Source organism: Muscardinus avellanarius (assembly GCF_963383645.1).
Source record: "Muscardinus avellanarius genome assembly, chromosome: 12".
Taxonomy (NCBI): domain Eukaryota; kingdom Metazoa; phylum Chordata; class Mammalia; order Rodentia; family Gliridae; genus Muscardinus; species Muscardinus avellanarius.
Genome location: NC_137798.1, coordinates 14,221,245 through 14,242,235, shown reverse-complemented (window position 1 = coordinate 14,242,235; position 20,991 = coordinate 14,221,245). Strand labels below are relative to the sequence as shown.

Sequence of the window (20,991 nt, the reverse complement as noted above, 5' to 3'; positions counted from 1 at the left end):
AAAACAGCAACAAGTTAATTAAAGGGCAACAAAAAGAGTCAGTCCTTTAGAATACACTGCTCGTACTCCCTGACATCAGGTTCCGGCGTCAAACCAATAAGCAAGCCTCGCCAAGCCTTGGCTTGGCTTCCTCGGAGCAGAGTGAGAGCTGAGAGCCGGCCAGCAGGTCTGGCTTTTTGTTGCCTCTGGCAGAATCTGACTCTTCCCAGACACTCCCCTTTAACTCACCCTAAAGTACCCACCCTGTAGGCTCCTGTGTTTACTTGCTTACTCATTGATTTGCTGGATGATTGCCTTGGGGTCTTGCTGTATTGCCCAGGCTGGCCCTCAGCTCCTAGGGTCAGGCGCCCCTTTTGCCTCAGCCCCTGAGCAGCTATGACCCCAAGTGCAAGCCGCCCGCCAGACCCCGTGCACTTGGCTCCGTTAGAAATCCGAGAGGCAGGGATAGAGAGACTGCGAGAAAGCATTTGAGGGTTTTGTTTGTTTTGTGGTACTAGGGATGGAACCCAGGGCATTCTACCTCTGAGCGACACCCCCAGCCTTATTTTTTATTCTTTATTTTGAAACAGGGTCTCACTGAGTTGCAGAGGGCCTCACTAAGTAGCTGAGGCTGTCCGCGAACCACGATCCTCCTGTCTCAGCCTCCGAATGCTGGGATTACAGTGTGCGCCACCACGCCCGGCTGTTTCTGTTTTGTAGGCCAGAGGTTTCTACCTCCAAGGTATACCCCTAATCACTCTCCCCCTTTTTTAGAAAGGGTCTTTGAGGCTGCATGATGGCCCATACCAATAATCCCAGTACTTGGAAGGTTGAAACTGGAGGATCCCAGGTATGAAGCCAGCCTCAGCAACTTAACAAGACTCTGTTTCAAAATAAAAAATAAAATCCAGGTGTGGTGACACATGCTTGTAATTCCAGTACTTGGGAGGCTGAGATGGGAGGATCACAGGTTCACAGGCAGCCTCAGCAATTTAAGCCCTCCACAATTTAGTGAAACCTTGTTTATAAAAAAAAAAAAAAAAAAAAAAAAAAAAAAGCCAGGTGTGGTGGCACAGGTTTGTAATCCCAGCATTCAGGAGGCTGGGAGAGGAGGATCGCGGTTTGCGGCCAGCCTCAACTACTTAGTGAGGCCCTCTGCAACTTAGTGAGACCCTGTTTCCAAATAAAGAAAAAAAAAATAGGGCTGGGGGTGTAGCTCGGAGGTTGAATGCCCCTGGATTCCATCCCCAGTACCGCAAAAAAAAAAAAAAAAAAAAAGGCGTGGTGGTGCACACTTTTAATCCCGGTGCTTAGGAGGTTAAGACAGTATGATTGCACAGGTTCAAAGCCAGCCTCAGCCGGGCGTGGTGGCGCACACTTGTAATCCCCGCATTTGGGAGGCTGAGACAGGAGGATTGCACAGGTTGGAAGCCAGCCTCAGCTGCTTAGTGAGATCCTGTTTCCAAATAAAAATATAAATAGGTCTTTGAGTATAGCCTGGAGGTAGAAAGCCTCTGGCTTCCGCCTCCAGTACCACACACACACACACACACACACACACACACACACACACAATCTTGTTGGCAGGAGAGTGGCCACAGTCACAGCGTCACTCATTGAGACACCTCGGGGTTTGACCCAGAGGTGTCCTACCTCTGAGCTACATCCCCACCCAGCCCATTCGTTTTACTTCTTATTTGGAAGCAGGGTCTCATTGTGTTGCTGAGAGCCTAAGTAACTGAGGCTGGCCCTGAACCCACGATCCTCCTGTCGCAGCTTCCCCAGTACTGGGATTACAAGCATGCACCACCGTGCCCGGCTTGTTTGTGTCTTTTTGAAACATCTGCTTTGTTTTTCTTGGGATTTCCTTAACCAAAATGAATGTTTCTGTTCAACTTTCTGCTCTAAAAATATGCTAGTCTAGTGACTGTTCTCCTTCCGCACTGTGACATCACGAGCCGCTGTGACACCATGCCTGTTTGTGAGCAGTGAGAAGTCTAAAGTCCTCTCCGCCTGTGGATTCAGGGGCTCCCTCCGAGGGACGAAGGTCGCCACCAGTTCACACTGCTTCTTTGCTTGGGTAACCCCAGCCTTTGTGTCACAGGAGAGGGCTGGGGGAGCAGCATGCCGAGGCCCTCCAGCCACCGAGGGATGGGGAGGCGTCCCACACAGCCCGTGTTCAGCAGCGTCGGTGCTGTGTGAAGGACTCGAGACGGATTCGAGCCGAGAAGCAACAGCACTTCAGCCGGGCTCCCAGTAGCCAGCAGATTAAATACAGTAGGTGCCACTTTAAGGCGTTTGTCTCACCTGATTCCTTCATCCCCATGCCTCCGTAGCCTTCTGCTTTCTCTCCTTTGTGACTTGATAGACCTTTGGTGTTAGGTGTTCTCTCCCTATTAGGAATCAGAGGCTCTTTCAAGGGCCTGGGTGCGAGAAGGAAGCAGCCTTCTTTATAGCCCCTGGAATCGCATGCCTCTCCGTGCTCCGGTGGGCTCTGCCACGCTTTCTGGGCCCTCGCGTGTGCCCGCTGTTGTGCCGAGGGCACTCCCTCCCGCGCTGGGCCACGCCGCCCGGCCAGCCTCTCATTCCATGTGGGCCCACCCTGGCTGGAGATTTGTGAGTCCAGGCAGCCTCAGTGCAGGAAGGAGGCGCTGATCTTCTCTCTGGGTTTTTTTGGTTCCAGACCAGCAGTGGCTGCTCAGAGAAGAGCCCTGGCCGGCCAGCTTCCAGGGGCAGCAGCATCTAGACCACGGAGCCGAGAAGGACCCTGAGGTCACTGCGGGACCCGACGCTGGGCTTCAGACGAATCCCACGACTCCACTGTGCCCGCCGGCTGGAAGCCAGAGGAGGGTGAAGCAGCCGCGGCTCCCGCAGAGACGCCGTCTTCGGGCAGCAGAGCGGAGGAGCCGGCTAAACAAGGTCTCATTCCACATACACAGAATCGCCAAAAAGCCGAGGCCTCCGGAGGCCTGGAGGAGGCTGGAGCAGCTCAGGGCATTGCTGTGGCTCCAGGATGACGGCAGGCCCCCTTGCTGGGTCCCCAGCTCTGACGTCACAGTCACAGGGCCTCAACGTAGACGCAGGTGGGCAAGTTGCGGTTCTGTGAGCCTCCAAAGACTCGGCCAGCAGCACTTGCCCCAACCCCACAGGTACAGGGCCTCTCACCTGGAAGCCACTGGGCGGGCTTCTGACCTCATCCTGGTACTGTCCTTTGTTCCGCAGTGCCTTCGCTTCTTCCGTCTGTGAAATGGAAAAATATGTTTATTTTTCTCTTCCTTGCCACATTTTTCCCCTCTGGCTTTTCTTCTTTCTCTGTGTATCTTTTCAGATTCAAGCTTCCGCCTTGTCCCTCCCCCTCAGAGTACCAGCTGATTTCCCGGGGTGTCCCCTGAGTGAGGGTCACGGCCTCATTCTCCATCTGCTTTCTAGGCCCTGACTGTCCACGGACATTTCCACGGACATCCTCCTACCACCTCGGTCTCATCCTGCCCAAGCCAGACTTCTCTGCTCCCACATGCTGCCCCACCACACCGACCACAGCAGCGCAGCTTCTGAGCCCTGCACGAGGGCGCACACCTGGAACCTGCCGCTTGGGAGGCCCAGGCAGGAGGCGCGCGGGGCCGAGGCCAGACTGAGCAACATAGGGAGACTGTACTCGATCTCAGATCAAAGGGCTAGGGGGTATCTCAGTGGTAGGAGAGCCCCTGGGCCCTGGGTTCAATCCCAGTAATGGGGAAAAAAAGGAAAGAAAGAGGAGCTTTATTTTCCTCCCTCTCCTTCCTTTTTTGTCACTAGAGACTGGACTCAGAGGCATTCTACCCCTAAGCTACAGCCCCAGCCCCAGATCTCGCTCGGTCGCTGAACGCCTCTCAGTTGCTGAGAGCTCTCGAGCCTGTTCTCAAGCCCTCAGCCCTCAGTGCTGGGGTCACAGGCCTGCGTCACCATGCCCAGATGTGCTGTTTCAACCCTACATCTTTTAGTATGTACCTGTAAAAAACTATAGGATTTTTTTTTTTTTTTTTTTTTTTTTTTTTGCAGTACTGGGAATGAAACCCAGGGGCATTCTACCTCTGAGCTCCACCCCCAGCCACAATTTTTATTCTCTATTTTGAACCCGGGTCTCACTGAGTTGCAGAGGGCCTCACTGACGAGCTGAGGCTGCCATGAACCGCGATCCTCCGGTCTCAGCCTCCTGAGTGCTGGGGTGATGGTGTGCGCCCCACGGCCGGCTTGTGGCATCTTTTAGACTGTCCCTCCCTTCCTCAGTGTCTAATGGTATTATTAAATTGGGGTCAACTTTTTCCCTAAGGTAAATCAATCAGGAGCAGAGTGTATTTGGGACCTCTCAGAGAGCAGGAACGCGGCCCCGCCTCTCTCCTATGCTTTGAGCTTTTCTCTGGCCCTGCCGGCCAGCCGTAGGGCGCACGGGCATCGGCCTGGTTCCTAACCTTTTGCAGAGCAGACTGAGTGGGGCTCACTATTTTCTCTGTTAACAGAGAGCAGGAGACCTCTTTGTCGTTAATGGCTTTTTTTCCACAGTGTCTTCCTGAATTGGGACCTTCCCGCCATGTCACCACCTACACCTCTCACTGCTCACCAAGGATCAGAGAAGCCTGCATCAGAAGGTCATTTGTCCCAGGTTGCTTCTTACCCTCCGAGGGCAGGGCGTCTCTGCAAGAATGGCCTTTGCTCCCCAGGCCAGGAGCGGCTCCACACAGCCTTCAGAGAAGCCTCGGCTCCAAGCACCTGCCTCCCTACGAGCAGCCAGTCCACTGACGCCCAGTCTGCGGAGAGGGTGGGTCCGCAGCCACCTCAGACGATGTCAGCTAACAGGCTGAAGCCAAGGGCTGGGCCCCAGAGCCTCACCCGCACTGCCCAGACCAGACGGGCTAAGGGACTAGCAGGCCCTGGCAGCACACACGCTGGGGGTCAAAAAGAAGGGGGCCTTGCCACCCACAAGGCCACTAAGGGAACTAGTTGCGGGTCTTCTCCCTGTAGACCCGAGCCTGCAGCGAGGCAGGGCAAAAGAGCCAAAACTTTTCAGGCAGAACACAAACCACTTTCTCCACGCAGAGCACCGAAAAGGTATCCGAGGGTGCTAGCAGCTAGCGTCAGAGACGCTGCCAGAAAGTTCTCTCAGTCGCCGCATAACAGACCTTTGAAGAGAGAACAGAGTTCAGGGGATCCAGATACCACAGCTTCACTCACAAACTCGAGCCTAGTGGTGGATTGCACAAGAGCAAAGGACAGTGATGTGTCAGACACGGAGAGCAATTACTCCGAGGATTCTCTCTCTTGTGTCTATGCCAAAGCCTCCCTGATGGAGTTGCTGAAGCCAGAGGGCCCTCCGGAGCAGTGGGGCCTCCTAGAGCCAGAAAACTCTGAGAGCGACAACAGCCAGCTATCTGAGGACTCCCTAGCTGAGAAGGGATATGGCAGCCCCAAAGGAAGCCCGAGGGCCAGTCCTCCCATCAGTAACCGTGACCACCCAAGGACCAGAACTAGAGGCTCCATGAGGGGCTTCGCTGCAGCCCTGGACAGCAGCCTGCATGCGCAGGACCACAGAAGCTTTTCCCTGGACAGTCTGGTTGATGCTGAGGGAGGACCAGGGCAAGACCGGCAGGTGCAGCCCTTCCTTGGTTCAGCTGACGAGATGCCCACAGAGACTTTTTGGCATCTGCAGAACAACACTGTCCCTTCAGGAGACCAGGAGGCACCGTGCAGGCCTGGCCCCCTCAACCGCAGCACAGGAGCCAGCCTCGGGGCTCTCCTGCCAACGCGGGGTTCGTTTTTCCTCGACGCCCAGTTCCAGCCCCATTGTGAGCGTCCCGAGTCAGAGGTGGATGCCGCTTACGCTCAGCCAGCCGACTCTCTCCACGGCATGCAGCTTTCAAGAGAGAGCCCGTTGGTGTCCATGGACTCTTGGTTTTCCTGTGACTCGAAGATCCATTCCAGCAGCCCCCCAGGAATGGTGGGCTCCCTCTGTCCAAGTCCTGACATCCAGGAAGTTCGTCCCTGTGGTGAGGAGAGGCTTGGGCACTGGTTAAATATTGAAAAACTAGAGCCACCAGGTACAGAAACAATCCTTCCCCGTTGGTCAAAACTGCCGACAGAGAGTACTGAATTACCCTGCAGTGCAAGAGATGTGTGCCCAGCCTCTACTTCTGAAATGTCCAAGCTGCCACTTTGGGAAGCACAAAGGTTTCTTCAGCCAGGAGCTGACAGCCTCTTTCAGGGCAGAGGTGACCCTGACACAGTGAAGCAGGGGGCCTCAGAGGTTTCCCATGATTCTAGTGTGTCAGGGGTGCTGGCTGCCTCTACCCCGTCACCTGCTTGTGTAGACGGTGCCTGTGAAAGGGACTGGGCTGCCCTTCAGCAAAGGTACCTTCTCGAGCTCTCTCATCCTGTTCTGGAGGCTGGAGGAAAGCCCAGGCCAGTTTTCTCCTGCCCTGAAGAAGACTCTAGTTCTCTGGCTGAAGCTTCTGGCAAAGGAAGAGATATTAGATTGCCAGTTGGACCTGAGCTATCTAACAATTCAGATTTTAACAGCCTTCCAGTCCATCTCTCTAAAATCAGGTGCATGAGAGCAGAGAAAGAACAGGACAGTCTGAGTGCCGAGTTAGGAACTGCTTCGGATTTCCTTAGCACTAGCGAGAAAGAGCTGAGCTGTGATGGAGCTTATCCAGCTGACTTAGAGTCATTGGCTTCAGGATCTACAAATGCACAGGTCTGTGCAGCAGAAAACAAGATGGCGAGCTCCATGAAAGACACGCGTGGCGTCAAACAGACCAGCTCGGAAGAGTGCTCTCGGGGTACCAGGAAACCTGGGCGGGTGGCTTCCTCTGATGAGCATTTCTTCCAGAAGGAGTGTGACCACAGTGTCTTCACACCCACCAAAGCAGACCCTTGGTCCCAGGGCCAGGCCTGTCTCAGAAAAAATAGCACTGTTGACCCAGGACAGTTCGATCCCAGCAGTCGCCACCCCCTCCCGAGGGAGAAGGCGGGTTGCCAAGCGGGCCCTCAGGGGGCCGGGGCGAGGCACACGGGTGTTCCCTTCGCTGCTCCGGCAGGTCCAGAGCTGTACCTCCACGCTGCTCCCTGGAGCCGTTTCCCATCTTCCCTGCAGCCACCGCCCTTGGAAACGTTCTATGTGACCAAAAGCAGGGATGCCCTCACAGAGACCGCCTTAGAGATTCCAGCTTGCAGAGAAGGACAGGTGCCCTCCCCACCCCCCAGGGAAGCCTGGGGCTTTGGTCACGACCATCAAGTCCTCCAGAAGGCTCTTTTGCAGAACGTTTTGCCTGGACCATTAGAAAGCCAGAATTCCAAGACTGCCTCGTCTCAGCAGGTGACAGGAGAGAGACCACGGGATCCGAGCACCAGGGGAGTTACTGGAGAAGTAGGAGAATGCACTGGAGATGTTGAAGAAGGAAGCCACTGTTCAGTTTATTTTTTTGTTGCTCAGAACAGACATTTTCTTCCTTCTGCCAACACAAAAGTATATAGATCTCAAAATCAAGTTAGGATTTTAAATAAAAAGCACAGTCTGCCAGTACTTGAAGGAGAAAAGGCCACTGCACAGTTCCTCTGTGGTGTCTCTTTAGATAGCTCTGCATCTGAGAAGTCTTTCTTTATCATTTGTGAATCTGGGGCAGGTGGGGAAGAAGAACAAGATCATATCCAGGTCTGTGATAAAAACAGACGGGTCCCCTCTGGAGCCAGACCCGATTTCATCTGCAAAACTACCAGTTTAGGCCTTGAGAGGGACACGCCAGGGGAAACGAATGCATCTTTGAAGTCTAGATCAGTACGTCGTAGAGTAAGAAGCCCCGCTGTTATGGCTCAGGAGACAAGTCCAGCCCGTAAGTCAGGAGGGAGGAATGAAACTGGGCTTCATGGAAAAGCTCATCCCCAAGATAGGCCGGAAGAGTTGAAGCTTCCAGAGGCAGAGTCTGCCTACACAAGATGCCAGCCAGGTACATTCTCTCAGGAAAGAAGCTTGGGCGAATGCAAGGGCCCTAGAGGGCCACACGAAACACTAAACTACCAAGAGAAACCTTGGGCAAAGAAACAGAATAAAGGAGTTAGTAATGCCGACGAGCTGGCCGGGCTCATCAGGAGCGTCATGCAGCTGGAGAGCGGCATCCTAGAAATGGAGTCCCAGCAGAATAAACAGCTTCAGGCTGCCCACACAGCAGGAGCTAGTAAGGAGTCTGTGCTCCAGAGCCCAAAGGACCAGGAGAGGAAAGGCCATGTCCTGAGGCCGGGCAATTCTGAAAACTATTTGTCCTTCAAGGATCAGTCATGTTATCCAAAACACACAGACAATGTTATCCTTAGTGATAGCGAAGCCATGGAAATGGAACTTAACAGCCTTACTAGGAACGATCCCCAGATTCAAAAAACGACTGCAGGCCGCTTTAGGTCAAGGGAATGTGTGCAGGGGAGTCAGCGTGTGGGAGGGCGTGCTCACCACGCTGCATTAAACAGACCTTCCAGTGGGGGGTGTGATTCTTCTGGGGCAGCCCCAGCTCACAGAGCCGCCGCCGACACTTCTCTCCACTCGAGGAGGATGGAAGCACCTGCTAGAGCCCGGCCCTTGCAGCCCGGGCCAGGGAGGTGTGAGGAGGGCGGCGAGCTGGCAGAAGCATCCGCCAACCCCAAAGATAGGCCCTGGGGCTTGGGAAGTCTTGAGGAACCAGAAACTATGGGAAGGTTTTCAGAAAGTCAAACTGCTGAACACAGTGGTAGTTCCAAGCCAGAGGAGTCCAAAGCTCAAGCTATGGTTGAAGAGATGGCCATGCCGAGGGGAGGGAGCCCACGGGGTGAAAACAGTGTGGGCTCTTATACTCAGGGGCTTTCTGGTTCGATCCAGCGCTGCATGGACACATTTTTCAGCCAGGAGACGGTCTCCCTGGTACCAAGCCAGACAGACTTCTCTAGGGCTCCTTCTCACCAAGACCTGAGGCCTGAGGCCTTGCTCTCGCACTCGCCAGGGCTGCCGAGAGACTGCCTTCATTCCTTGGGTACTGTAAGCACCTCTTCAGTTGACTACATGCTGGATCCCACAATACTGGAAATTCCTAAAAGTCCCTTGGTTCCCGGAGTAGGGTATCAGGACCAGAATGAAGAGACCAGAAGCCACAGCCCTCCAGGAAATGTGAGAGGGGACTCCTCCATGTCCTCCATCACGCACACTGCTTGGTGCATGTCTGTGAAACCTGTGGCCATGGGGTCTATTGGTCAATCTGATACCTCAGAGAGCACTTCTCTGGGCACAGAGGACAGGGTAACAGCAAGCACCAGCTCCCAAGACCCAGGAGGGGACATCGGAATCACTTTGATGGATTTGAGTACCCTGGAAGGTTTTGGTGCTGAAGCTGAAGCAGTTACGCAGAAAGGAATAAGAACGAGTTCCTTGAACAGGGTCTCTAGGCAGCTGGAAAAGAGGGTCAGCTTCTCCATAGAAGAGAACAACCCCCGAGGCATGGAGGAGGTGGAGGACCGAGGCCCTGCCAGCAGGGTGCGCCCAGTGCCCGCTTCCCTGCCAAGGGAGGCTGACGTGGAGCCCAGGCTGCTGGAGCCCCTTGACCACTCATCGATGTGCCTGGCTATCTTGGAAGAGATCAGACAGGCAAAGGCCCAGAGAAGGCGGCTTAATGACTTTGTGGCCGGGTGCACAGCCCTTCCTTACTATGAAACTTCACTAGAACCCGAGGGTTCTTCAGGGGCCCCTGGCAGGCCTCAGTGCATGCAGATGGACCAGTCAGTGTCAGGCAGCATCGGGGATGAAGGTGAAGCCCAGATGCATGTGGCATCTCTGGCCACACCCCTGTGTGCAGACGGCTTTTCACCTCCACAGCCCTGCCCTGAAGTCAGCAGCGAGCCATGGCATCCGTCACGGGCTCCGGCCCAGGCCGCTCCTGCCCTGGACAGCAGGCCTTGGACTGGAGAGCCGAGCCACGTCCCGGGAGCAAGTGAACCGTTTACACGTCTCTCTAGATCTTCTGAAATCTCAGAGGAAAAGGAAGAAGCACCCGCAACGCCTTCCTCTGCCGACCCCTTGGCCTCCGGCACGCTGCTGTTTTCAGCAGTCGTGGAGGGAGGCAGCACGGGGGGATCCGAGAAAGCGGCTTCTCCCTGGTCTCCTCAGGACCCGCGGGATGATCCTGGGGTGATTCTGCGTGGACGGGGCCAGGCCACGTGGGAGACTGCGGACGGCAGCCCAGAGCACCAGGAACTCGGAACTCTAGACAGCGCGTGTGGCGGAGGCTCTGGCGGCCTAGTGACTGCACAGGAAGGGGAGACGGCCCGTTTTGAACGTCAGTCCTTGACCTCTGATGCTGAGAACTCCACAGGCTCCTTACAGCCTCAGCAGGTCGAGTCTCCCACTGGCCTAGAAGGGCCCGGAGCCCAGAGAGGGCTTGAACTAGAAGCTCCCGCACAGCGGAGCGTGCTGTGGAACGCTGGGCCTGGGCTGGCAGAAGCTTGCAGGACCGGCAGCCAGACTTCCAGGCCAGCTCCATTGCCGGGCCAAAGACTTGGCCCGGGTGCTAGGGGCACGGGGGAGGAGACCCCCTGCAGAGGCCCAGAGGCCTCCACAGATTGCCTTGTGTCCTCAGGGAGCCCAGAAGGCTGCAGGACTCTCAGTCCATCTGCGGGGAAGGAAGGGAGCGAAAGGACTCCTCGCCAACAGCCGTGCGGTTCTCAGCCCAGTGCTGCTCACACCTGTTCCCCCCGCCCCTCCACTCTGCTGCTTTACAGAGATGGTGACGCGGGCCGGAGCATTTCCAGGGCTGCCCTGTGGTCTGTCCATCCACAACTGGATGAGATGGGGTCCTCTCCCAAGGAGCCTCGCGCGCCCTTGGCACATGGCCCCACGCCCAGAGGCGTAAGTAGGAGACTGGAGCCACTAGACGGCAGCGCTTCTGAGCACTCCACCATCGCTGCTGCTCCAGGTCAAGGCTGGAGCTCCCCGCCCAGCCCTGATGTGAGGACAAGCTCCGCCACCCACTCAGCTGCTCACGGAGGCACAAGGCCAGTAGGAAGTCCCGAGGAGAAGGCTGCTGGTAAAGCCAGCACAGACCTGGAGGCCGCCTCGTTCCCTGCACGCACGTACTCAGAGCCAGCGTGGACCCTGAGGGACAGGTCTTCAGGCGGCCACGGTTTACAGGTGTCTCAGGCCAAGCCAGAACCACCTGCCACGGCTGAGGCACCTCACGCGCTGGGTGGAGGTGAGGAGTCGGTGGAAAGTAAACTGGCCCGAGGGCCTCGGCATCAGTGTTTAAGAAATTCCATCAGATGCCGTTCAGAAAAGCCACAGCTGTCCAAGTCCAGGGATCACAGTTGCTCAGATCCCCCGGCCACATTCATGGCAGGGTTGAAACACGCCTGCAGTCCTCAGCTTGACAGTTCCTGGGAGGAAGAGGAGCAGCAGCGGGACCAGCCCTCAGGAAGCTGCGCAGACCCTGCTCAGGGCGGGGAGCCCCCACCCTCTGATGACGGTGGTGCGGGTGGCTGTCGCCTTGGCCATGCTGGGGCAGAGGAGGTGGCTGTGTCCAAGGCTCCCGTGTCCCAGACTGCCCTAAGCTTCGGGGACAGAGCTGCTGTGCCTCAGGAGACAGATGAAGCGCCAGAGCCTGCTGCCCAGAGGCCTGGCTGGCCCCGCCCCAGGGGCTCCCCAACGCCTCCCCACCAGAGGTGCTCACTCCCCGTGATCGCCGTCTTCCCCGGCCCCAGGCTTGCCAGGTCCTCCCCCAGGCCCCAGTTCTCCGTGGTCAGCTCCTCTCGATCTCTTCAGGAGTTAAACCTGAGTGTGGGGCCGCCTCCCCCTACAGAAGAGGATCCACAGGGGCCTAACAGACTGTGGAGCCCACATCTCGGGGGCCGCTCCCCAGGAAAGCCAGTGGCAAGAACACTTCTGAACACAGAGGATTCCTCTGAGAAAGCCCCGTCTAACCTGGACAGTGGCCCTGCCCATCTCAGGCCCCTGAAACCCGCCACCCCTCCCTACCCAACGACTTCCACATGCTCATGCATGCCAGCCCCCGACTTCATGACCGTCAGGACATCTGGTACTTTGGAGCAGGCCCGGCAGGAGAAGCCAGAGAAACAGGGCATCCGGGTGAGGCCGGAGAATCGGGGCTCTCAGGTGGCCAAAGGAAGGTTGCATTTCGGCTCCAGTGACATCAATCCCTGTGTCTTGCCCTGGTGTCCAGAGGAGCCTGTACACATTGGCTGGAAACAATATGTGTTTGGCAGTACAGGCGATGTCTCCTGTGCCCAGAAAGCATCAAGCGTGGCCCGGTGCTCCAGCACGGACGATGTCCTAGAAGACCAGAATTCCTTCCACTCCCACCTCAGCACCTACACCAAAACCCAGGACCTATCAAGCACACACAGCAGCACTGATAATGCCCAAGGCTCACATGAGGACTGGGATGTATGGAGTTCCTCGTTTGCCTTGGGGGACCCCCACATTGTGTCTGGCCATGGAGTATCCCCTACTTTGGGTCCTTACAAGAGACCCCAGCCCAAGGGCCCCCATGGTGAAGCAGGCTGTCTGAGGAGTGAGGTGCCTTTGGCTGAGGGCAGTTCTGCAGGCCCCGTGGATGAGACTGTGCTGCTGTACCCATCAGAGGCAGGCTGCCCGGTGGCCCAGGCCAGGGAGAGCGGCCTCGAGCAGGGCGCTCAGACCCCGGGCTGCAGGCTCCACGGGAGCTGCGCTGCCGTCTCCGCTCAGCCCGACACCAGCTCAGCGCCAGCCCCTGACCTGGCCTCCTGGACCAGCATGCACAGCCTGTCTCTCCACCTCTCTCAGCTCCTGCACAGCACCTCGGAGCTGCTCGGGAGTCTTTCCCAGCCTAGCGTGGCCAAAGGGGAGCAGGATGCCAGGAAGAACAGCCCAGGTGAGGCCCCACGGGCCCTGATGGTCAGTGCCGCTCAGACCACTGAGGATAAGGGCAGCCAGACTGACCTGGCCTTGCCCCCTCTGCACCTCCAGACCCCAGAGGCCACGCCTCAGGACGTTGGCGTGATCCTTGAAGTGTTGGACTCAGATATCTCAACCTGGTCTCAAGGAGATGCCTCAGGCACATTTCAGAAAAGGGAGACAGAGGCTGCAGTGTGGAAGAGGGCTGCAGCCCCGGGTCTTCGTGGAGAAAGCCCTTGCTCTAGGCTGCAGAGCAGTCCAAGGACCTCTCCTCACCTGAGGTTTCAGAAAGCCCCTCTTGGGCAGAACCTCCCTTCTGCAGAACCCCCAGCTTCTCCTGGTGCCCCCCTGCCTCCTGGTGCCCAGACAGAAGAATCCTCTGGCATGGCTGTCGACAGCCCCAGCCTCTCTCCCTCCCTAGAGGCCTCCCCCAACACCGCAGAATCCACCCAGAAACCTCGGGGCCCCACAGGCGCCCTCTTGGTGGACAGGGCCTCCTCCCCAATCCTCACCTTAAGTGCCAGTGCCCAAGAATCAGGCCCAGCCCCAGACTCTCCGGCTCCCTGCGCTCCCTCAGTTGACCCTCTCCAAGGCCACCAGAAGCTGGACTCCAGCCTGGACCTTGTTCTTGGCGCCTGGAGATGTCCAGAGGGAAATCGTTCTCAAGCCAGTGCCGCGTCAAGTGGCTCCCAGGGAGCTGACGCTCTGGGCAGAGGAGACAGCAGCCCTTTGGGGAGCAGCGGGGAGCTACTCCTTGAGCGCAGCCCCCCTTGCGTCCTGCAGCAGGGTCCCGGGCTCCCAGGTGGTCTCTTAGGGCAGCACCTTCAGCACCATCCGCTCAGGCCCACCACACCCTCACCACCGCGGCACAGGAGTCCGAGCCTGGCTGGCAGCCTTGTGCCCGAGGCGGTGGCCTCCCCACACCATGGCCTGCTGGGCAGCCGGGGGCCCTGTGCACAGCAGAGCAGGCCAGGCAGTGCGGGTGAGAGTTCAGCGCCACTGGGAGAGCCTCGGCCAGCTCTGGACCTCGCCTCTTCATGGTCAGGCCAGCACCTCATCCCCAGCCCTGTCTCTGAGCTGACGGATACTGCGGGGCTCCCAGGCTCGAGCACGAGCCTACCTCAGGCCCGCCAGCCCGAGGGGAGGCTGTGCCCCAGTCCCCGAGTGTGCCTGGCCCTCAAGCCCGCGCATCACTGCTTGAGGGACCTCCCGGTGCATAACAAATTTAGCAACTGGGGTGGGGTTCCAGATGGCTCTCCAGGGGGGCTGGGTGTGAGGGAGCATCTAGGGGCCAACCTTGATCTCACCTCTGGGGAGCAGAGACAGAGGCCCCCCCCACCTCCTGATGACCAGAAGAGGGACCCCGAGCGGTCCCAGAGGGAGCAGATCCCCCTCCAAGTTGGGGCTCAGAACGCCTCACTCAGCCTGGAACTCACAGAAGCAAAACTGCAGCGCGGCTTTGGGGAGGCAGACGCCCTGCTGCGGGTGCTGCAGAGTGGGACCGGGGAGGCGCTGGCACCCGCTCCAGAAGAAGCCGCAGAGTCCAGCTGGGAGGAGCTCTACGGCCGGTAAGGCGGGCGGCCTGAGGACGCCCCTAGCTGGCCTTCCCTGCCCTTGCGCAGGTGGAGGTCAGCCGGAGGGCGAGGGAGAGGGCTTCAGGCGAAGGGCACTCAGGGCCGCTCCAGTGAACCAGCCCCATTTTGTCAAAGGCAAAAAAAAGCCATCGAGACCCTCAGGAGAGAGCGTGCTGAGCGACTTCAGAACGCCCGCCGAACACGAAGCCTCAGCCCCCAGAAACAGCTGAGCCTCCCGCCCAGCAGGGACCTCGCCACCCACTGCCTCGACTCACCCAGCAGGCGCCGAGAATACCTGCAGCAACTGAGGAAGGGTGTTGTGGAGACCACCAGGTACCGTGGAGCAGAGCCCTGCGGAGGGAGCGGAGGGAGTGCTGTGGGGAAGGGGCCGTGGGCAGCAGGAGCTGGAGCTTCCACGCCCTGGGCGAGGGGCGGGGATGTGAGACCCGGGCAAGTGGAAAGGACGCGGGAGGGAATGGAGTAGGGGTGGGAAGAGACTATGGGAACGTCTGCACAACACGCTGACACACCCTGCAGGCCCTGGCTCTGCACCTACCAATGGCTGGCTTCTCTGTCTGGCACCCTCTTCTGAGGATGTAAAATCAAAGGTCATGACCCAGCGCCGGGTGTGGTGGCGCACACTTGTAATCCCCGCGCTTGGGAGGCGGAGACAGGAGGATCGCACAGGTTCGAAGCCAGCCGCGCTGGCTTAAGAGACCCTGTTTCCAAATAAAAATATATATAAAATAGGTCTGGGAGTGTAGCCCGGAGGTAGAAGGGCTTCCAGGAACCCCAGTACCACCAAAAAAAACAAAACAAAACAAAACAAAGGTCATGACCCAGTGCCAAGAGAGGTGCCAACTCCACCTTCAAGAGCGTGGAGTTAACCGTGGGTGGGCGGGTTAGGGCCATCACCCACCTGCCGTGTTACAAGGCATTTTTGCACTGAGCACAGTGGTGCATGCAAACCTGTAATCCCAGTATTGGGAGGCTGAGACAGGAGGATCTCAGGTTCGATGCCAGCCTCAGCAATTTAGCAAGACCCTGTTTCAAAAGTAAAATGAGGCTGGGTATGTAGCTCAAAGGTTCTAATCTTGTGTACCAAAAACAACAGCAAAGGCATCCCGCCTCGTGGTCTTCCACAGGGGCCCGGAGTCAGCATCCAGGTCTGCCCACCCACCCGCCGACCTTGAGCTGATGTTGCGCAGCTGTCAGCAGGCAGGAGAGGAGACCAAGGTGGAGATGGCCCGGGCCCGGGCCCGGCTTCGGGAGCGGGCTGAGCAAGAGAAGCTGAGAATCCGCCAGCAGATCGTGTCCCGGCTGCTGAGGGTGAGGAGGTGCCTCTGGTTTCTGGGCATGCGCACGCTGGGGGCACTCACTTTGGGTGGGGCACCCCTAGGGCTGTGAGACGGGGGTGGGGTGCATCAGAAGCTGGGTGACAGGCCGTCTGCCCTTCCAGGAGGAGGACAGGCTGCAGGTGCTGGCCCGCTCCCGCTCCCAGTGCTCCAGCTCCGACGGAAGCCTCTCCGGCGGCACCTCTGGTTACAACAGCAGCCCGGCCTCCTCAGGCTGGCTCCTGTCCCCAGGCAGCCTGGTGAGTGGCGCCAGCCCTGCTGAGGGCCTTTGCGGGGCCTTGAGGCCGCACCGCGTCCGCCCTTCCCGAGGTGGATCCCAGGCCTTGCACCATGAGTTTTTTTTAAGCACTATTTTAGATTATAACAGTGAATTAAAGTCCCAAGACAGGAGGATTGTGCAGCTTCGAAGCCAGCCTCAGCTACTTAGTGAGGCTCACAACAACCTAGTGAGACCTCATTTTCAAGTAAAATATTTTAAAAATAGGTCTAGGAGTGTATTTCAAAGGTAGAAAGCCCCTGGGTTCCATACACATACACACACATACACATACACACATACACACACAAGTATTCTTGTCCTTAAATAGACTATTAGAGGGATGACTATTTTGTGGTACTGGGGATGGAACCCAGGGGCATTCTACCTCCAAGCTAGCCTTATTTTTATTCTTTATTTTGAAACAGGGTCTCACTGAGTTGCAAAGGGCCTCACTAAGTAGCTGAGGCTGGCTGGGAACCTCTATCCTCCGGTCTCAGCCTCTGGGATTACAAGCGTGCGCCACCATGCCTGGCTTGAGAGATTAAACTGTTTAACAGCTTATTTTATGATTAATGTTATAATAAGTTATTTGGAGAAAGAAGGTACTAAGCCAGCACAAAACAAACAGGCTCTGACCTAATCTGCAAGACACTTTGTAGAGAGTATACTTAAACTCGGGCCGGAGGGGCGGGGAGTAGTTAATGTACAAAGGGCTCATGGTGTCGGTGTGGAGAGAGGCAGCCCAGCAAGGTCCCAAGGAAGGGATCTGAGGCACTACGTGAAGGCCAGTTGGCTGGAATGTGGCGAGGGAAGCCAGGCTGGGTGCACACCTGTGTGCCAGCGCTCGGGAAGCTGAGACAGGAGAATCGCAGATCTGAGGCCGACCTTAGCAACTGAGTGAGAACTGTTTCAAAATAAAATAAATAAAAAGTGTTAGAGTATAACTTGGAGGTAGGATTCCCTGGGCCCAATCCCCAGCACAAAATTTTTGTACTTGTTTATTAAATTTATTTCTAGTTATTTTATTCCTTTTAATGTTATAAATTGAATGGTTTTAGCTTAATTTTGGGTTTACTCATTGCAGCTCTACAGAGTGTGATTGATTTGATCATTCTGTCTCAGCCTCCCAAGTACCGGGGGTTACAGGCATGTGCCACCACGCCCAACCAATATTATCTTTAATCTACAAAGCATAAAGGATTTATTTTGGTATGATCTATGGAATGGCTCGCCGATGTAATTTCAGATGGCTACCTAGTTGTCCCAGCAATATTTGTTAATTCATGATTATATTTGAAAATCATCAGTATAATCACCTAGGAATATATTACAGAGGAGAAAAATCAGGCTTTGGCCTGAATCTTTTTTGGGGGTGGGGTAGCTTGAGTGAGAGGCGCGGAAGTCATTTCAGGAAACACATCTGAGGTGGATGGGATGTTGCATGTTTATAGATGCTAATAGGAAGTGTCCAGAAGAGAGAGGAGAATCAGTGAAGGTGGCACAAGAGGTAAAGCTGAAGTGCAGGTACCCGCTGTCTTGGAGCAGGGGACGAAGGTGAGGAAGGAGGTAGAAACGTCTGTTATTCATAAAGATAGCGTGCAGGGTGCCTGTCAGCTCCAGCACATCATGGAGGGATTGGCTGAGGGGTGCTGACCGTGTTGCAGATCCAGAGCACTCTCCCTATCTGGTGCTTTGGCTTAGCTGCGGTGCTGGGCAGGGGCAAGGCTTTTCCTCCCTGTCCCACCATCCACCTCCAGCCATGGTCTTATTGCTGTTGCTGCAGAGGTGCCCAGGCCCTCCCACCCACTGACCCTGAGGTTGGCAGGCTGGCAGAGCACCTGGTGCTGCCCTGGCTGTCCAGCTCTCTGTTGGAACTCTCCCGCAAGCAGCCTATGTATGAGCTGTGGCCTGGAGAGCAAGGAGAGATTGTCCGGGCGGTTTCTAAGGCTGTTGACCTCTTGGGACCGTCCAGGCGCCTGTGCTCCTTCACTCCAGGAAGATCTTTAGAGTGGAGCCATCGCCATGGAAGCTGCCAGGTACAGTTCAGAGATCATTCTTTGCCTGCTTCCTGGTCCTTAGCATCCTCTGTTCTGCAGGGGGACTCAAACTTGCCCGATTCCAGAGACACCTGGATAGGGGACGGGCCGGGCCGCTGTGCAGTGAGGAGCCTGTGCCTGGGCAGGTCTGCCTGGAAGAGCTCAGCCTTTGGTGAGTGGCACAGGTCCCTGCCTGGCGGGGCTTGGGGAGCTGATGTCTGCTAGAGTGTAAGTCGCTGGCTCAAGGTGTCAGCCCACGTCCATCCCTGTGGGAGAGCTGTTGCTGCTCTGATGTCCGGCGCCGTTGCAAAGCCTCCGCCATTTACTGCAGGCTGCAGAGCCTCCTGGGGAAGCCGCTGCTGCTCTCCGTCCAGCCACTCCAGCTCCGGGACCTGCTTCTCCTCCTCCTACCAAGACATGGCCAAGCATGTAGTGGACACTTCCATGGCTGATGTAACTACTCCTGCTCCTTCAGTCGGGCCTCTGCTGGGCGGGGCGGAAGAGGAAGAGCTGGGCACATTAGGGCCCCCACGGCTTTTGGGCTCCGTCAGTGGCTCCATCTGGAGGTTCAGTAAACACTGGCCAGAAATTGAATGTAGGGGCGTGCATTGCACGCTGCCTGCTAATTTGGGTGTGGCCACTCTGTCCCCAGGTAATGGCTGCTTGTTCAGAAAATCTGCACAACCTCTTCAGCCGCCAGGCAACAGCTGGCTGGAAGTAAGTTCCTCTGCGTGTCTGAGCCCTGACTGTCATCCACTCGGCTTTCCCTCTCCTTCCCAGTCTCCCTGAGCTGCTCCTCTGCCTTGGCACCCACTCCCCTAGCCGTTCTCTTTCCAACCCTCGGTGCACCCCAGCTATCAGGGTGAAGAGGAGGGGGTGCAGCTTTACTACAAGGAGTTCTCTTCGACTCGACATGGCTTCCTGGGGGCCGGGGTAGTGTCTCAGCCACTGTCTCACGTGTGGGCGGCCGTGAGTGACCCCACCCTGTGGCCCCTGTATCACAAGCCCATCCAGACAGCAAGGCTGCATCAGCGGGCGACCAAGAGCATCAGCCTGGGTGAGCCCAGAGAGGGGGCAGCCGCGGGCCGGGTGTGGCAGGCTCTGGGCGGGGCGGAGGTTGGAGGCAGCCCTTGGCTGACCTCAAGTTGCTCAGCCAGTGTTCTGTGGGTGCCGAGGCACGGAATGAAGGGCTCCTGGGCCAGGAAGCACTTGGGACTGGCCTGTCCAGTGAGCTAATTGTGCCTTACTCGCCCCTGCAGTGTACTTGGTGTGTGATACCACCCTGTGTGCACTGAAGCAGCCGCGGGATTTCTGTTGTGTCTGCGTGGAAGCCAAAGAGGTGCCTACCTTGCTGGGGGTAGAGACGTGGGAGGAAGTGGGGCCGGATGCCAGGTCCCCTGGGGGAGGAGGGCAAAGGGCGAGGCCAGGATGGCTTGAAGCTACCACACTGCCTTCTGAGTCCAGCTGAGCCTGCCTGTTTGGTCCTCATTACATCACAGGGGGCTCACATCTCTCCACCCGCAGGGACACCTGTCTATCATGGCAGCTCAGTCTGTGTATGACACGTCCATGCCAAGACCCAGCAGGAACACGGTCCGAGGGGAGATCCTGCCCAGTGCCTGGATCCTGCAGCCTGTTACCATGGAAGGGAAGGAAGTCACCCGAGTCATCTACTTGGCCCAGGTATGACCGCCCAGCAGCCAGCCTGGCAGCACACCCTGGGCCCTCGCCGTCCGACTGCTCAGCTAAGATGGAGCCTCAGGGGCCGCTCGGGCTGTCAGTATGGGAGTCAGTGGGGAACTGAGGGCCACCGAGATGGCTGATCAGCCTTGTACCAGAGACCGAGCGGCCTACATCCTGTCGCTGCCCCGTGCTCAGGAGATACATGTCATCATAATGTAAAAGTGGCAGCCTCGGCAGATGGAACTGCCATTCACATGTTGCCAGTGCTCCACGCACTGCCCCGAGCTCTGCCGCCAGGAGGTGAAGCCCACCCGCGACGAGCGGCAGAGGCTGGCCTTGGGGTGCCAAGCTAGCGGTCGGAGGGGAGCCCCAGGGCGGCGCGCCAGGCTGCGGCACTGTCAATCTTCCATCTTTGCTTTCAGGTAGAACTGGGCGCGCCTGGCTTCCCCCCGCATCTCCTGAGCTCCTTTATCAAGCAGCAGCCGCTGGTTGTGGCCAGGCTGGCTTCCTTCCTTGGTAGTTAGCATCGCACCTTCCAGGTAGTGCTGCCGATGCAGGCCCAGGGTGCTCCACAGATGCCACAAGCGCTCCTCCTCACCGCGCCACGCCCTGGAGAAGAGCCTCGGCTACCTGCGGTGGTAGGAGAGGTGCCAGCAGCCCAGGGTCGTGAGCAGAGACCAGCCGCACTCGGTGACCTGGCAGCGCTGCAGAGTGGGCAGCCTGAGCACCTGGCCCTGGCCGTCCAGAGACTCAGTTTAACGCACCTTTTGGATTTCCCATCTTACTCGTCCTCTCTGGGACCTGCGCACACAGGCTGCTCAAGGACCAGAACTGGGCATGACAGCGCAGCCAGGGAGCTGCAGCGTCTTGGCAAGAGGCCTTCTGAGTTCAGCCCAGCCCGCAGGAACAAGCAGCCTGTTCCTGAGGGACCACAGCAGAGAAAGGGTTTAAAAACACAGCTGCACAAACCAGAACACTGCTTCAGGATCTTTTCTCCCTTATTATTTTTTGCACATCACTGTTTATTTTTGCTTACTTTTCCCCATCTCTTTTCCTTCCCAGGAGAGGACATTTGGGTCTTTGCACCAGAATCAGGAGTGTTGAGCGCTGCTGTTAATGCAGCATGCTAGGGCTTGGGAGAATGGAAAAGTATGCACACCAGGCTGGAGACACG

General features: G+C 57.1%; 1 protein-coding gene across 1 annotated transcript in view; it reads left to right on the top strand.

The window, feature by feature from the left end:
• STARD9 (StAR related lipid transfer domain containing 9) overlaps nt 1-20,341 on the top strand; it is a gene marked incomplete at both ends in the record, with an annotated part of 84,521 nt that extends 64,180 nt beyond the window's left edge. Inside the window, 13 exons of the mRNA XM_080707039.1 lie at nt 2,084-2,256; nt 2,663-3,062; nt 4,519-14,478; nt 14,620-14,817; nt 15,630-15,813; nt 15,944-16,078; nt 18,195-18,306; nt 18,466-18,587; nt 18,787-18,851; nt 18,989-19,191; nt 19,394-19,473; nt 19,659-19,817; nt 20,240-20,341. Coding sequence (XP_080563165.1) covers nt 2,084-2,256; nt 2,663-3,062; nt 4,519-14,478; nt 14,620-14,817; nt 15,630-15,813; nt 15,944-16,078; nt 18,195-18,306; nt 18,466-18,587; nt 18,787-18,851; nt 18,989-19,191; nt 19,394-19,473; nt 19,659-19,817; nt 20,240-20,341 — 11,893 coding nt within the window. The remainder of the gene's footprint in view (nt 1-2,083; nt 2,257-2,662; nt 3,063-4,518; nt 14,479-14,619; nt 14,818-15,629; nt 15,814-15,943; nt 16,079-18,194; nt 18,307-18,465; nt 18,588-18,786; nt 18,852-18,988; nt 19,192-19,393; nt 19,474-19,658; nt 19,818-20,239) is intronic.
• Between the last annotated feature and the right edge of the window lie 650 nt (nt 20,342-20,991).